Source organism: Strix uralensis, chromosome 2 (assembly GCF_047716275.1).
Source record: "Strix uralensis isolate ZFMK-TIS-50842 chromosome 2, bStrUra1, whole genome shotgun sequence".
In the NCBI taxonomy this organism is placed as follows: Eukaryota; Metazoa; Chordata; class Aves; order Strigiformes; family Strigidae; genus Strix; species Strix uralensis.
Window position 1 is genome coordinate 18,482,086 of NC_133973.1, and position 16,736 is coordinate 18,498,821.

At 37.3% G+C, this 16,736-nt stretch overlaps 1 protein-coding gene across 3 annotated transcripts in view; it reads left to right on the top strand.

The window, feature by feature from the left end:
- EPHA6 (EPH receptor A6) overlaps window positions 1-16,736 on the top strand; it is a 527,052-nt gene that overhangs the window by 444,216 nt on the left and 66,100 nt on the right. For all 3 annotated transcript variants that reach the window (XM_074856969.1, XM_074856950.1, XM_074856960.1), the window contains one exon: window positions 15,187-15,248. In XM_074856969.1, coding sequence (XP_074713070.1) covers window positions 15,187-15,248 — 62 coding nt within the window. The remainder of the gene's footprint in view (window positions 1-15,186; window positions 15,249-16,736) is intronic.

A 16,736-nucleotide genomic window follows, 5' to 3' on the forward strand; every position in this document is an offset into this window, starting at 1 on the left:
ACTATAATTCTCTTAAAATGAGTGAGAAAGCCCCATTGCTTGTGTTGCCAGCACAGTATTCTACACTGCCTCTGGCGAGGTCCCCAGCAGGGGCACAGCTGTATGATGGCATGAGGGACCCCACAGGTAGTAGTAGGCCCAGAATGAGAAGGCCATGCCAGGTAAATGGGCTGCTGTCAGATACTGGGCTGAAACAGGAAAGAAGGACAGGTTAGAGGCATCCATTCCCAGAAAGGCTTTATGTGTTATCCATTCTCTTCTGGAGCCATTAAACACCATCTTCCACCAAAGCTAATAAATGAAGAATAAATACATGTATCCTAATTATAGTTGAAACTGGATCAAAGTTCAGTTCTGTTCCTTTCTAAACTACATACTTCTATGTAAAATTAATCTGTACATGGGCTAATGCCACGCTTGTATCCTTTCAGGACATCTTACCTGTAATGTTACTGACAGTTTTTCTCAAAGAGGAAAAATCTATCATGATAAAAGTAGGGAGAAAATTGAAAAATTATATAATGTTATTGATTTGCTATACAAAAGAAACTGTTCTACTTCTCTATGCCCCATTTTATCTATTGCAATAGTTACAGGCCTCATTAATACATGATGATTCTTACTTTTCTTAAGTGCTTTTATTTCTTTGTTTCTTTCTTTGAATAGAAGCTTCTCAGCAACTTTGATGTCTTTTCTTATGACTGTTTGGGTGTCTTTTGTCATCAGTTTGTAAAATGCATATTTTTCTTCTCCTTGGGATATCTCAGGGCGTTTAGTAGCTCTTAGGCTATTTTGGCAGTCAGCATAACGATAAGATTGTTATCTGTAACCAAACAGCTCTGTGGAAGAGGAAATACTCCAGGCCCCGTAAAATTCTCTGTTTTGAACATAGTGTTATGTATAGCATATCACTGATTCCATTAGATTATAAATGGCTTAACTGCACTCATGAATTGGCTGCTCAACTATGTACCTACCTACAAGCTTATTTTATAAGGTCCCCAGCACTGTTGTTTTCTGAGTGCTTGTAAAGCTTTTTATCACATTTTTTGGACTTAAATCAGAACTCTGAAATGTGGTTTGTTTAATAAACCTGGTTCAGAATTTCTTGCTATTAAATGTCTTTACTAAGAAACCTGATTCAATCTGAAGAAATACTCAAAACAGGGGAAAAGTGGAAATGCAGCTACATGATGTGCAACATACACCCTAGCAAGGCAATGGAAATAAATGTTATTGTTTGATCATGTCCACAATGGAAAAAAATGAGCCAAGCAGCTACCCCACAGAAAGGGAGAGACTGCTCACCTTCTGGAAAGTGAGGATTGTCAGGTAGTTGAAAGCCAGTGAAGAACTGTGATAAATCCAATGGATGAGGTGTGTTTCTTTGAGGAAGAGTGCATGTGGGGGCGCAGGTGGTGTGAAACTCCACAGTACAAGTCAGAAATTGCTGTTAGCCCTAAGAGTGCTGCTATTTAACTCTTGCTTTTTCACTTGATCATATTTGTATTTACATTAAGCACAATCTTAATTCTGAATTGCCTCTCTGTTACAGAGATGACCAGAGGATGTAATTTCCATTTCATGTTAATTTTCTAAACTGCTAAAACCAGCTTTGCTGTACATGTGAGCAAAAAACCCACACATTTACTACATTTTTGACAAAAGAAAAAAAGAAATCTGTTGAAGGGATTGCTGATCTGGGATGTGAGAGACTCAGAATTGGATCTTACTGTGCATGATTCAGTGGAAAATATAAGATCATCCTTGAATCCTTAATCACTTTAGTACAAACAGAGAAGGGATGTACCCTTTGTTCCTTTGTATTGAAAAATACTGCACTAAACACCTGACTTTTTTGAGCATTGCTTTACTGAGGTACAAAGGCACCCAAGGCAACCTTGCTCCAAGAAGGTATTTAAGCAGTGATATCTCTGTTATCGTGGCAGCCTCTGGCTGTTAGAACAGCAATAGGCAGGCAAAATCAACTGCCCATTGCAGTCTTGATGCTGTCTCCAAGGCTTACCCTCTCTCATTAAAAGTGAGAGGATTGCTGTTTGTGTGCTGGTACGGGAGAGAAGCATGCTCAATTGCTGCCTTTGATAGCACAGTGACCCCACCTTCATTATAGGAGATGCTGGGCTCATATTGGACAGTAGCTTTCTTACTTAACATTTAATAACTTTGCTGAATTATAACCTAATTGCTTCACATATAGTTTATGTGTAAGATTTCAGTGAAATTAACTACATGGAAGGCTTAAAATGCCTGCATTATTCTGCTCTTAGGGTCGCCGGGAACAAAGATAATGAGATGGTTTTTATTTACCAAACCCTTTAACTCAAGCTAAGTGGCAGATTGACTTCAAAATAGTCAGAAAATTTATTCCATACTGAAGACAAAATGCTTTTACATCTTTTTTCTACAAAATTCCCCACAGATGTTTTAAGTGAAACATAGAACTAAACTGGAAAGCCTGCTATAAATAAGTATCTGGAAAACAGCTTGGCAAGGCAATGTAGCTGTTGATTTCCTTTTTTCCCTTTCTACTTTTCACTCAATAGTTGGGGGGAGTGTATTTCTTTTACCATTGCACTGACAGCTGATGTTCAGTTTTGTGTAATTTGGTGTCTGCTTTTGCACTGCGCAGAGGTTCACTTACGTAAGAGGTATCCTCATTTAGCCAACTTAAAGATTAACTTATGCTGCTGGCGTGGGGCGTTACATCTCTCTGCATAAATAAATTGCCTTGAATGTCGGTGTTTTTTAAGCCTAGACATAACTATGCTAATGCAATAGTGCTTATATTTGAGAGTAACATCAAGTCTGTTGCTGCTATGCAGACATTTCTCTAGAAGCAAAGTTTTCAGCAGGCCTCCAAATATCTATCCTAGATTTTTACAAAAACAAGCCCATTTTCAAACTAGCTTCCTTTGATTTAGCTATCATTTATGTCACAAATTACTTAGTTTGCAGTTATCCCACCTGTTAGCGGTACAAATTAACAGGACTAAGTTGATGGAGGTCTATAATGGCAGATGGATTCACGTAAGCAATAAGTACTTTTTGTCAAGTGATATCCTTGCATTTATTAAATAGAGTTCTTAAACCACTTAGCAGTTTACACTCCTACTGATATTTACACTGGCCTGAACTGTGGAAGCTTACCCTTTCCTTCATAATTACACATGCACACACACACAAACATACACATATATACACATGTTGTGAAAACCCCAATAACTACATTGCCAGGGCTGCATCTATTTCTTCAAATTCCAGCTCTTCCAAACTAAGTACAGTGTTGTTTGCTCCATTTTGGGGAAATTCTTAGTTTACTACTCTTGCTGTGCATTGGCAGCTCTTGATTTCAGTCACGTGTAAAGGGTTTGTTATGAAAATGCATACCCATATTGCCTGGTAGAAGTCATGGATAGAAAAATTTATGGTATGCTGCTGTCTTTGAAGAATGTCAGACAGATTGTTAAGCTTGCTGAGTTGGAAAGGAAGGGAGGGAGCTTCTCAACAAACTCAGACATAACTCTAGAATACTAAACCAGATGATTATCAGTTTTCTTTTCCCCCAATTTAATATTTTATTACAATTTCCAAGTACACCTGAGTGAGCCCATTATTCTTGATATTGTATAAACTGACAATTGAAAGCAAATTGTATTGACAGACCCTTATTGAACAAAATTACTCAACAAGAACCATCAAGGAGCAATTCTTCATAGTGAAACTGAACTATAATTGTGATACTTCAATAATGAGAAAAGTAACTTCTATTTTTTTTTCAGTTAATGCATTTTTCCCTACTCTGGATTCCAGCACCTAAACTGCTATTTGTTGTTAAATGAAAATCGCTAATCCTTTCTCGGCGACTAACAAATTGATTCTTTTATTGCATATGCATTTTCTAGGATATCTGAGCCAAATGGCTCTTCCAGTTTCTTCTTTTCAGCCTCAGTGCTATTTCACTGGCATATCTAGCCTATAAACCCTACAACTAATACATAATTGCATGTATTTTCTGAGGATATAACTTCAAATGTATATGGACTTTTCCTTAGGCAGGCAGAAGGTACTTCAGAACCAAAATATGGATGAGCAGAAAGTAACATGAATAGGAAGAAAAACTTTTTTTTGTGCTTGTCCACTAGGGTTTAGCTTGAACTATAGAACTGGGATTAAGCTCGGTAGGATGTGATAAGACAAGGTCTTCATTCTCCACCCTTGCTAAATAGCTCATTTCATGCTCAGATGGTCATTGTAAACAATTTCAAACATTTTAGCCCTAGATGTTCAGAAAAGCTTGTTTGCATATGTGGTCATTTTTACATAATATGCACCTCTATTGCATATTTTTAAAAGTCTGACTACAGAAAATGTGGTAATTTATTCTAACAAGCGTGTGAATTGAAGCAAGTTACTGTTCATTACTAACAGGAGCAGAAAGATAGGAAGAGGAGAGCTGGAGAAGTCTGGTGGATACACACATAAATGTATTTGTAAATAAGCTACACACAGTTATTCTTTGTTTCAAGATGAAAGGAAAAAAAAAAATCTGAACTCCCTTTTTAGCCTAGTACTAAAGCATTGGATGTGAAAGCAGGTTCAGAATTGTTTGATTTTTTTTTTGTGAAGTAGGAGAGGGAGGGAATAGTTAACTTGAATAATGTTTAGGTTTTTTTGGTCTGTTTTAGGTAGGAAGCCAGTGTACCTTTACCAAATCAACTTGCTGAAGTACCATTCCCAGGCCCAAATACTGTGCATGGGAAATAATGTACATAACTTTGGATTTTACACACTGGTATTTTAACAGCTTGTTTAGGTGCCTTATACAGTTGGTGAAGACTAGACAATTTTGGACTGACTCATATGACCTGTTTGTGACTCATAGTTATGAAAATTTTACTCCTTCCCTTGAAATCCTTTTTCTTAGAAAAAATCTAGATATTGCTAGCTGTGGAGATGTCTGCACAGTTATGGCAGTTAAGTTATGGAAGATGAACGCTTTTGGTTTTCTTCTTCATGTGTCAATGAGTTTACATATTTTTCATAATTCTTCAAGGCATATATGCTTGTCCAGAAACCTCTGCATCTGAAGTTTGCTGCTTGACCCATCTTCATTGTAACTCTTGGCTTTTGTTCAGGATCAAAATCAGAGTTGAAGGGAGAAGCTTGAGAATGTGTGCCTTCATGTCTTTAAGTTATAAAACCTCAAAGAGGAATAAGAAAAAAACCCCATGAGATAACAAAAATGTCACAATGTTAGGTCCAGTGCCTCATTTATTTGTTGGAGCCCTGACTCATGGTGTTTTGTTTACTTAATTTTGGATTTAGGACCTCACACATGTTACAACCAAAGCTGATATGTAGCCTTCACAGCTTCTTGAAATGAGAAATTATACCTTTCTCATGTGTAGAAACCAGCAAGATACTCATAAACCATGAAGGAGGAGGTGGTGGCTCATCAGTTTTGTATAGCTCAGAAGTTTAAAGTTTATGTAGACCAAAGGGAAATAGGAGCAAAACATGTTTATTCAAATAGTAAATGGAAAACATACGTAAAGGGTATTCTAAAGTGCAAGACATGTCAGAATCTTATAAAGATCACAATCAGGCGTAGTAATGAATAATCAAAAAACTCCCTGACATTTCAGAATAGGATTAAAATAATACCTTAACCATGTCAATATACTTATGAAAGCACAAAAATGTGTTTTACTGTAACCTTATGTATGCAATTTTTTTTATTCTGCTCATTTTCAAATTTCTGTTGTAGCTTACAGCTTCTAAATATAATGCAGCTATGATAATGGATAAATTCACAATAGAGATTAAATAAGCTTTGTTTCTTATGTCCCATAAGTACCTGTTATGTATCATGGCATACTGAATATTGATGAAGTGCAGAAGCCCCTGATACACGGACTTAATTTTGTTTAAATTCCTTTACATGTTCTGGGGTCAAAAGGGCAAGTGATCTTTGATGCAGTCAGACTCTGTAGACTAATTTTGAACCAAAGAACATCCCTTGCTCTTTCCACAGGAGTATCTAGAGTGGTATGAGCATTTAAAATGTTGAGAGAAACTTAAGGGTGAAATGTCATTAGATTAAGTAAAATATGAAAATTCAGTTGAATTCAGCTGAAATTCAGTTCTAAAAATGTGAGGTGAATTGTTTTGGTTAATCTAACAGAGCAAAAGAATCTCTCTTAAACTGAATCTGAACAGAATCCATTATTTATTATGGATTATTTTTTTAATTGTTCTTTGCTTCAGTGCTAAAGTGAAAGCGCTGGAATCTTTAGGATTCTAAATCAAATTTCAAGCAATATAAATATTATGTCAGAATCAGTTCTATTAAAACCTTCTTTTTTTTCTTTCACCAGAACATAATTAAATTAAAACTGAGCAGCCAAATTTTTTGTGGCTGGTCATTAACAAATTACTTATTCTTGAAAAGAAACTAGTCTACATTCTTCCTCCTACTTATACACTGCTAAAGGCTGCCTTTAATGCTGGGATTTCTTGGTTTAAAATGGGGTGATATAACCTAGTATTTGAGATAGGATGGTCAATAGGATGCAATCCTTGAGCTCTGTTCATTGTTCTGACTTGTGATTTTGTTATCTCTTAAAACCTCTTTCAAGTCAGTATAAGGTGGTCCTTATAAGGGATGGAGATGACAGAATGGTTCCAGGGTCCATGACCCATGATTCTGATGCAAACATCAGCTGTTGTAATGATCTGCAGAGGTTGTTGGGTAACTGCCATGATTCAGATTATTTTTTAAGGTACATCAATTTATCCTAAAGGCTCAGGCTGACACACTGCCCTCTAAGGCTCAGGGGAACATGAAGACAATGCGAATTCCTCTTTGTGCACACGTTTTGCAGATGCAGTGGTTCACACAGGCAGAGGACTTGTTTTTTGTGATACCTTGGCCAAGTCACTTCACCTCCTCTTTTCACCATACATGGCATGGATTTATCTGATTATAGGTTAGTATTTGAGAAATAATATAAGGCTGTCAAATGAGATGCATTAGATGTACTTAGAATAGTTCATGCAGCAGCTTTGGTCTACAAACACACCAGCTTTTGTTCCCCTCCATACTTCTGAATTCTAATAAACATCTCACCCCAATGATGAAGGTATTTCTTTTTTATTTCTGCTTATCATATTCATGTAAACATAAGCATCAGGAATAAACCAGAACTTTCTTCATCCATATTGTATTTGTAATGCTAATAAGTATGTAGAAAGAGATAATATAGATAACCAGCCCAACGAATGGAAACTTGAAGAAATTCACACTTTTTTTTCCAAAGATATATGGCTGATAATAAATGCAGACCAAAAAAAATCGAAATTTGTGCCAGTTATTGTATTTCTATGGTTTAATTTTACCCACTATTTGTCCCTCACCTACCCAACCTCCAACTAGTGACAAACAACTATTTCTTCTGATTTTACCCTCTACTGCACTCCATTTGCTTTGCTCACAGAAAGACAAGAATAAGAAAACCAATCATGGAAACAGCACAACTGCTTTCTCTTTACAGTTTCACTTTTCTTTCCTCAAAACTTGGAGTATTGATGCGAATTAGGGGTTGCAGAAGCATTATGCTGAAGACTGCTAAAACTTCTGTTGTCCAAAGCACCTTCTCCCTTTGTCATGTGAGAAACCAGGAGAACTGTTTGCAGTACTTGTTGCTGCAGGAGGGGAGGGCCAGAGGATTTGAGAAAGTAGGAGTGTGCATACAGGCTTTTCCTGGCTTCCAAAACGTACCAACAGGCATAAATTCTTGACAGTGGGTTACAGGGTAGTGAGTGGAAAAGTATTTAATGTAAAATTACAGAAAAACAGCTCAGAGAACAGTATTTTCAGATTGGGTTGATATAATAAATCTTCTTCAGCTAGCAGTGACAGTTATATGGCCATAGTTTACTGAAAAATAGATGGTAACTTATGCTCATTCATATATTTTGTATTTTTATGAACTGATTTTGAAAGGTATCTTCCCATGACTAAACTAACTTAACTAATGAGAAGTGGTATATAGATACAGGAAAATAGAAAGAGCACTAACAGCAAGATAAGTAGGCTATATCTCTGTAATTTCCTGTAACAGCAGGATGTATATATGTTAATGCTATCCTGTTTGCAAACTCTATCTTCTGAAGTCTCAAGAAGGGGGTTGGAACTGCAACTTCTATTTTTTGAGGCAGCTTGGAACACAGGTCTTAGTCAGGGACCTCTGTAATGTAAGTCAGTAATGCAAGTGGGATGGCCTGCAGCAATTTCCCATTGGCTTCACGTGTATTGGTGCGGGCTAACAATGTAATACCCAGCACAATTTTTTTCAGTTGCTTTCTGCATAATCATTAGCTTCCTTCCTTCCTTCCTTCCTTCCTTCCTTCCTTCCTTCCTTCCTTCCTTCCTTCCTTCCTTCCTTCCTTCCTTCCTTCCTTCCTTCCTTCCTTCCTTCCTTCCTTCCTTCCTTCCTTCCTTCCTTCCTTCCTTCCTTCCTTCCTTCCTTTCTTCCTTCCTTTCTTTCTTCCTTCCTTCCTTCCTTTCTTTCTTTCTTTCTTTCTTTCTTTCTTTCTTTCTTTCTTTCTTTCTTTCTTTCTTTCTTTCTTTCTTTCTTTCTTCCTTTCTTCCTTTCTTCCTTTCTTCCTTTCTTCCTTTCTTCCTTTCTTCCTTTCTTCCTTTCTTTCTCCATTTGTTTTGTGTTATAGAAAAATATAATTTTTTTTATTCGCTGAAATTAGTTCTCCCTGATGCATACAAATGCATCATTATTAGTAGCAGGAGTGAAGAAGCTGCAGTGCCATGGTAAGTGGTTCTCCTGTTTGAAGTGATATGTAATGAACGGAACTAGTGTGAGATCTCAGAATGCCTTCCGAGCCCTGGGCGTTTCAGTGAGGGACACAGAGTTTTACTGTGCGTGCTTTGCACGCTATTGGGGTGCTGAAATGCCCAGTGCTACCTCAGGGAGTGCCTGTGCATTTTGCTCTGTTAGTCTTACCTCTTTAACTTTAGCAGGAGGTAAGTTAGTGGGGAACCAAAAGCAGAACATGGCTTTGGAGTGACAAAATGCCTGATAAGGAGATGATTTTCTGAACGTGAATTGTGACGTGCAGAAGTGATGGAGCAATATTTTCTTATACGAACTAGAGAACAGAGTCAAATCTTTGCTGTTTAAAGTGGAAGAATAAGTATCCTGTGTTTATGTAAACAGATCTATTCCAATAATGGGTATTCAAGATTTCATTGTGAGTAAAGACTGTAGAAATGAACATGTACTAACTGTATTCTTTTTGGAGGATTAATCTTACATAAAAAATTCATTAAAGTGGGCTTTGCTATGTTATTTAAAATGACAACAGGAGACAACAAGCTGAATATTTTGTCATTGATATGACACTTCAAATTCTCCTCCTTATTCATCACTCTACCACTCAATTAAATTACACACTATCAAAATCTTGTGTTGTGGGAAAAAAGTAGAAAGAGAACTAAAAATATATACGATGTGAGTTTTAAATATAATTGGTATTTAACATTATTCTGCAATGTACGGCTTTTTTCTTTTGTGCATTTCTGCTTAGTAAAAAAAAGTCAAGCAGATTGATCAATGGAAAATACAAAATTGTAACATATTCTGAGATGGCATGACATCAGTACAGATTGTTTGTCATGTATGCTGGTTTTACCTGAATGGCGTAGCAGTTCAGCTGGGTAGAAGAATTCCAAGAACTTTCTTAGGGAAGAAGAGTCACCTTGTCAAAACCAGTCAGCCTCTTGTCACAAGGTAGTAGTTACATCAAAACAATGAATAACCCCCGCACCTTCTACAGATTCCTCTAAGTTCTGAGAAATTAAACTCATGTTCTTTTTCTGCATCATGCCAAGCTCTGATACTGCTCTTGCATGTTCAGTCGGACTTTCTGAGATGGTGGGAGTCTGAAATGGATCTGCCAGAGTTACTCCATGTGCAAGGAGGGGAAGCTGCTTTAGCCAATATCCCACACACGTGTCAGGGCTGGGAATATTTATAATTTCACTGGAGGTGTGAAAACAGTGAATGTGACTATGGTATCAGTATATGTCATGTATAAATACGATTATAATTTCATATTGTGACCTTAAGTATATAGTAAAATGATAACTTTGTTACACTAAGGTGCTGCAAATGCTAAGTGTGATATATGTAGTGTGCAAAATCCATATTTGGGGTTGAAACTTATGGCCTCAGAACACTATATATTCCTCTACTTTAAAAGTCTATTTTCTCGCAGTACTCCCTACGCCAGCACTGCTAGGTATCTAAAACTGCTGCAAGAATTATTTGTTTGACTGATTTTATCACTGAATCCATCTTCAAACCTTTTTATATTTTGTCCTCCCTCAGTTCAAACACGAAATTGTGTGCTCTCCTCCATCAGCATCTGCAGTTCTTAGCTCCTAGCTGCTCTTGACTTCTGTCTTTTGTTCCAAGTCCTCAGCCCAAGCTGACACCTTTTTCAGTGTCCTTTTTCCATGCCTTCTCCTATGTGGATCTTGACTGTAAAATTAACCCGGTTCTTCTTCAGATACTTCTCCAGTGCCTATGCTTGTATCTGTGTGAAAACACTTACCTGAATTGATCAAGTCTTCAAACTAGAGTTTGGGTGTCTTGTGATGTGCACCCATGCCGCAGAGGGGACTCATCATCAGTCACAGGAGTGCCTCTTGGCACACACTGTCTTGCCTGTGTGGAGTTCCCTGGGGCTGCGTATGAGCTCCCACAGGTGCTCATGCAGCAGGCTCACACAGCGCTGGCATGGCTGGCTCTGTGCTGCAGCCTCTGCCGTCCTGCTGAGCCCCGAGTGCTTTCCCGACTCCCATCTGTATCGCCTCCCACTGCCGTCTGTCCCTAAACCTGTTTCTTCAAGTAAAGTTGTCCATGTTTTGTATGTGTAAGCAATCATAAATACAGGAAAATAATTCAATGCCTACCCCGTGATAAAATAATCAAAGATTGCTCCTCTGTCTCAGAGACTTCTCTGCCCCCCTGCCATTTATTCATTCCTGGCCTTGTTTTGAGGATGAAGAATGCATCTTTCTCAGTACTATGACAGCAACATGGATTTTCATAATATAAGTAATAGTCTTTTTTCTCTGTCTAGAGGCAAACATTATGCTAGTTTAGAAATCTCCCAGAATTATTTTTCAAAGTCAATCTTGTAGTCCTCTTTAAAGCAAAAGCAGTATTCTGTGTTTGTAAAGGGTTCAGCACAGACCTTAATCTTTTCTGGACTCAAATTGTACCACAGTATAGAGAATAACGTCTGCTCTTTGCAGCTAAAATGAAATTAACATCAACTAATGTCATCCATAGCCTTTTGTCTTACCAAGAACTTTATTCTACACAAGCCCTGGGTTGGGTGTCACCCTTTGGAGATTAGGCATCCCAGCTTGCAGTCCAGTCTGTCCCACTGCCTGTCCTTGCAACTGGACTGAGATGCCCTGTGTTGGATTCTACCCCTGGATGTGCCAAAGTCAGCTGCTCATCCTCATGTCTCAACCAGCCTCTCCTGAGACAACTGCTAGTCCCATTCCTGCAACCATTTGTGATCTGGAGAGTCTGTTCACACAATGCGAACTCATGATGGAATCACTCAAGTGCCTCTACAGGGTACTGATCTAGGGAAGAAAATACAACATTGTGTATTGGTAACCAAACACAGCCTGGTTGGGTATACTAAACTGACTAGATGGAGAGGACCACTTGATTTTCTGAACCTGTTTTTCCTGCCACACCTTTGAAATCAAGATGTGTCCTACCTTATGTTTCCTGACACTTGATGTTCTTACATTTATAAAATGTTTAGAGAACCTTGCATGAAACTTGCAAACCTATAAAATTATTGGAAAATAATTGTTTACTGGGGATAGAAGCTGTGTGTTACCACTTTGATGGTAAATGTACCCACTGGAACCTGCTGTGTAGCAGAGTTTTTTACTTTATCTTCAAGCAACCGAAACAATAGCTGAAACAATTTTGATCTACAGATACTACAAAGACAAATACTATGCTGACTAAAAGTCTCACTGTATTGCCTGTCACAATATGTAAATATCTTTAGTGATACATTAAACTTACAGCCAAAATAGGAAGGCTTTTATCAAGTGCTGGCATACTAAAAGAAGATTATTGAGAAGTTAGAGTTAGGATCCAAAATGAAGGTTTTTGCTTAAGATAATCAAGCGATGGAGCTGGGTTCATTTTTGTGGTGTCTTGACACAATCCTGAATCAAGTTCATTTGAGATGTAGGTAGGATGTTGAGTGGTACAGACAGATGTACAGTGGTAAAGCCTAAGTGACTAAATTTATTGTTCACCAAAATTCCTGAATACTTAATGATATACTGATCTTCCAGTATACAACAACCTGTTTGAAGACAAATGCTACTTATTTTGCTGTATTTACCAGATCATGGCATTCCTGTGCTGTCATGTGGAAAAGCTGGTTTTGCGTTAAGGCATATCATTTCAGGTGATTAAAGGAACACATCAAGCAGTTTAAAAACTCATTGTCCAGTGAAAAATGCTGAAATCTTTTTTTAAAATCCACAGATAAATGCATATAGATACATTTCATAGTTACTTTAGCCTAGTTCATACTATTGGTCTAAGTAAAAGGAAGTACAGTTTGCTGGGGGTTTTTTGGAGGGGAAATGTTTTGTGAGACAACATGGAAAAATTAAAAATTGTTTTACAAAATAAGTGTGAAAATAATTTGCATTGAAGGATATGAATTTAAGGAGCATAAAAGATGTAATGAGAGCCTAGGAACCTCTAGAGAACCTTACAAAATAGCTTCCAGAAAGTGTAGGGGGGCCAAAGGATTACTGACAGGAAACTAGGGGCGTTGTTATGAAGCTCAATAGCTCCATCTTTCATTCCCTTCAAATGCAGATCTTTCAAAAAGGTGTTTTAGTTGTTTACCCAGAAAGAGAAATTTCTCAGTAACTTATGCCTGACCAAATACACTATCTGAAAGCCAGCTTTAGGTCCCTATTTATTGCAAGATGCTGTTGTCTGCAACAATTTAGAAATTACTACTCTCTTGAGAGAGTTCTGCGTAAAGTAAGATACTCTAGCATCAGGCTGCCATTTGTTTACTTCTCTAGATTATAGAATACCCCTATCACATGGACATGTCAGCCCCTTGACAGTAAGCAAATGGTAAAGGTAAGGGAATCTAGGTCATTCATGTGCTTGAAACTAAAGAGACTAGGCTATACAAGTAGTCATCATTAGCAAGCTGAAGTAAAGAATACAATTTTTAAAATTCTGTGGTCTCTAAGAGCTTAAAAGTGATGTATTATTTAAGCTTATAATGCAAAACCAGGGTATAACCAATGGATGCAGATGAATATAAATTGATTTGGTGGCAGATGCACATCTGCAGCTGAAACCAAAAATTTGATTTAAAAAAAAGAAACTGGTAATTCTTCACACTTCAGAAAGGCTATCCAAAAAGACTACTAAGGCATGTGAGAATTTTCACACAGAAGAAAATGTACTACTGTGCCAACATTATGAAGGACTGTTTTATTCATTGGGGACCATTTAATGGTCAGTGTTAGGTTAATGGTTGGACTAGATGATCTTCAAGGTCTTTTCCAACCTAGATGATTGTGTGATTCTGTGAACTAAACATGAGGGTCAATACAGACAGAACCCCAAATTTTATTAGAAGAAATCAGAGAATATTGTGAGGAACTCCAAAAAGACTAAACTGAGCTACATGAATGAGCATCACCAGGGTACCTAGAACTCCAGGTCGACATTCTAGGACGAACAGAGAAGCGGCTCATTTGCTTTTTTAAATCCAACATTAGCTGCAGCAGCTCAGGAGAAATACCTGGTTGTGGCTTATTGTGTATTGTAGACAGTTTAATAAACACTTCCACCATTAGCCAAACTGAACAGAAAGTTAGCATGTACAGAAATGGACAATTGTGCTGGAACAATCATAATGCCCTTCTGTGCTTTCTCATGCTGAACACTCTGTTTGTTTCTCATCCCAAACACAAACATAATTTGAGAGGCAAAGAAAAAAAAAGCCATGAAAAAGGCTTCCTTTGGATTTGAAAAATTTTGGAACAGCTAGTGTTGTATGGAGAAAGTGAAATGGGCGGACTCGTGGTGTCACTACTTGGCACACCCCAGGTTTCTCACAAACCCCAGAAGAGACAGGCATTCTCAGGGAAAGAAAAGTTTGCCATTTTAAGACTTTTTACCGCCTTCACAATCTTAGTAACATACTTATTCATTACCCTAGTTTTGCATATATTAGAAATGCTCCTTTGTAATATGAACAGTTCTAAAAAACTTCTTGCTGTGTAGCCTGATTAGCATGCTAATTGGGCCTCTCCTGTCAAGCAGTTCTAGAGGGGTAGTTTATTCCTGGGTATCAACAGTGAAATGGTATTTAGTTAAATACCCAGTTTAAAAGTTTATCTTCAGATTTGAATATTCTTTTAAGAAATAAATGTAACATGTTATTTTACCTGAGTTTGGATATAAGCCCACCCTGGAACCAACCATACAGGAAAGCTGTGCTAGTTGATCAAAGCTTTGAGTAACATTGTGTATATATTATGTATGTACAAACAGATGAATTCAGAGTTTTGCTGGATTATACACACCTAATATGCACATCCAATCTAGGAGAGCTTTTTTTGTGATATCCCCTTCTATCTGTCTATCTGTATGCCCTTAAATTGTTAAGATATTTTTCTTTGAGTGGAAGATTATGGCACAGAGTTTGTAATCTCTTGGACATGGTTTATGAATTTTTTTTTTTTTGCCTCAAATATATTTCAGAATGTTACACAGCAAGCATTGCTGTTTGGAAATAACAGGCTCTTCTTTCATCCTTTTTAAGGGGAGAATACACCAGAGTGAACGATGCACATTCAGCTAACGCAGTACCCAAAAAAAAGATAGAAAATAATTTTTAGAGAATAACACAGGGAATTGTGTTTGTGATATAAATGAGGATTTTAAAAATATGTAACATATTTAACTACTGTGAACAATCTGTGCATAACAGCTGGAATTCTAAAAGCCCCATAATATGTCTATAATCCTAATGTGTTTCTTTGCTGTTTTGCAGGCAGACCAGTAATGATTGTAGTTGAATACATGGAGAATGGATCCCTTGACTCCTTTCTGCGGGTGAGGTGCCATTTTCTGATGACATTTGAATAAGACACCATTCTAGGTTAAGATTTTAAATCATTTATCATAAATTAATTTCTACATAATGTTATTCATGGATTTTTAGTGAAGAATAGAAGCATTTTCCCCAGGGTACATTTCTGAGGTACAATGATACATTAGAGCATGGCTGAAAAAAAAGAAGATTTAAACTTAAGAATATAATTGATTTCTTCTGCAAAAGTAGTTCCCATATTTAGCAAAATGTATTTCAAATAGTGTTTTTGTGAAGGAAAAGATAAATTGAAGCACAAATGCCTAGCCTTACGGAAGCAGTTCATTTTTCTCCATCACCTTCAAAAATACTTTGTTATGATTTTTTTGGTTGGTGAAGTGTAGAATAGACTCAGTAATTGATTTATAATTATTTATGGTTACTTACATTCAACAGACTGAATTAGAAAACAGTTCATGGGTGAAATGTCCTGGCATTAATTAACCCCCAAAGGTCACTAATAAACATTAAAAGGCTACAGAAAGCATGAATAATATGTTGGCACAATTGTATTTGATTTTTCCTAGAAAAGTAGAAGGAAAGGATGACCCCCATAAGCTAAACTTATCCTAAACTAGTCTCTTTGTTAACAGAACCCCTGGAAATGCTCCAGAGGCCCAATGACATAAGACCCTGTGTGAATAATTTCGTTGTCAAGTATTTCAAATTTGTCTTGAAAAGTAAATGTCAGCCCTTACTAGCCCACTGCCTTGCCATTGCTATCTTGCAGAATAGTAAAGGTGGACCTGTAGGCAAGGTGGGGGCAGGAGGCAGGGAGACTGTGAGTTTGTGAACTTGTTTGAAAGGGTATCCAAAGTGCAAAGGAAAGGTGTTCAACAAGGAGCTGTGAAAATATTTGCACCAAAATCTAAATGATGATGATGATTCAAGGATATTTGATAGCAGAAGGAAGAAACTGCTAAGAGAAAAGAACGAATAAGCAGGAGGGAAAAAAACAGCCAACACTTTAGAAAGAAGACTTGTATCGGAGAGGGGGAGAGGAAGTCATACAGAGAGTACTTGTTTGACAGCAGGTTGAGAAAAGAGATAGCCACAAGAGAAGAGCATCTGGAACAGAGGACACTACCCTGAAAGTACATCAGAGCCATTATCTTAGATATTTCTAGACATTGATTCTCCCTTCCTTTTGCTTTTGATTATTCCATAGTATTTTTTCTCTAATATTTCTTCTTGTCCTCTTCACCGACTCTCCCAAAAATGTTCTTATTTCCCTTTGTCAAGACACCTGACAGATATCTGCTGTGTTGTCAGAAACACACCAGCACCACAGTTTCTGGTGAGAATTTGCTGATCTCTCAAAATCAAGTTATTTTTCTGGAGAGTTTGATATCATCAAGTTCTTAGAAAACGAGTAGGTTTTAAAAATCACCCCCGTTGTCTTTCTGGCTCATCTCTCTTTCCATCTGCAGCAGGTAGACTGATGCTGATTT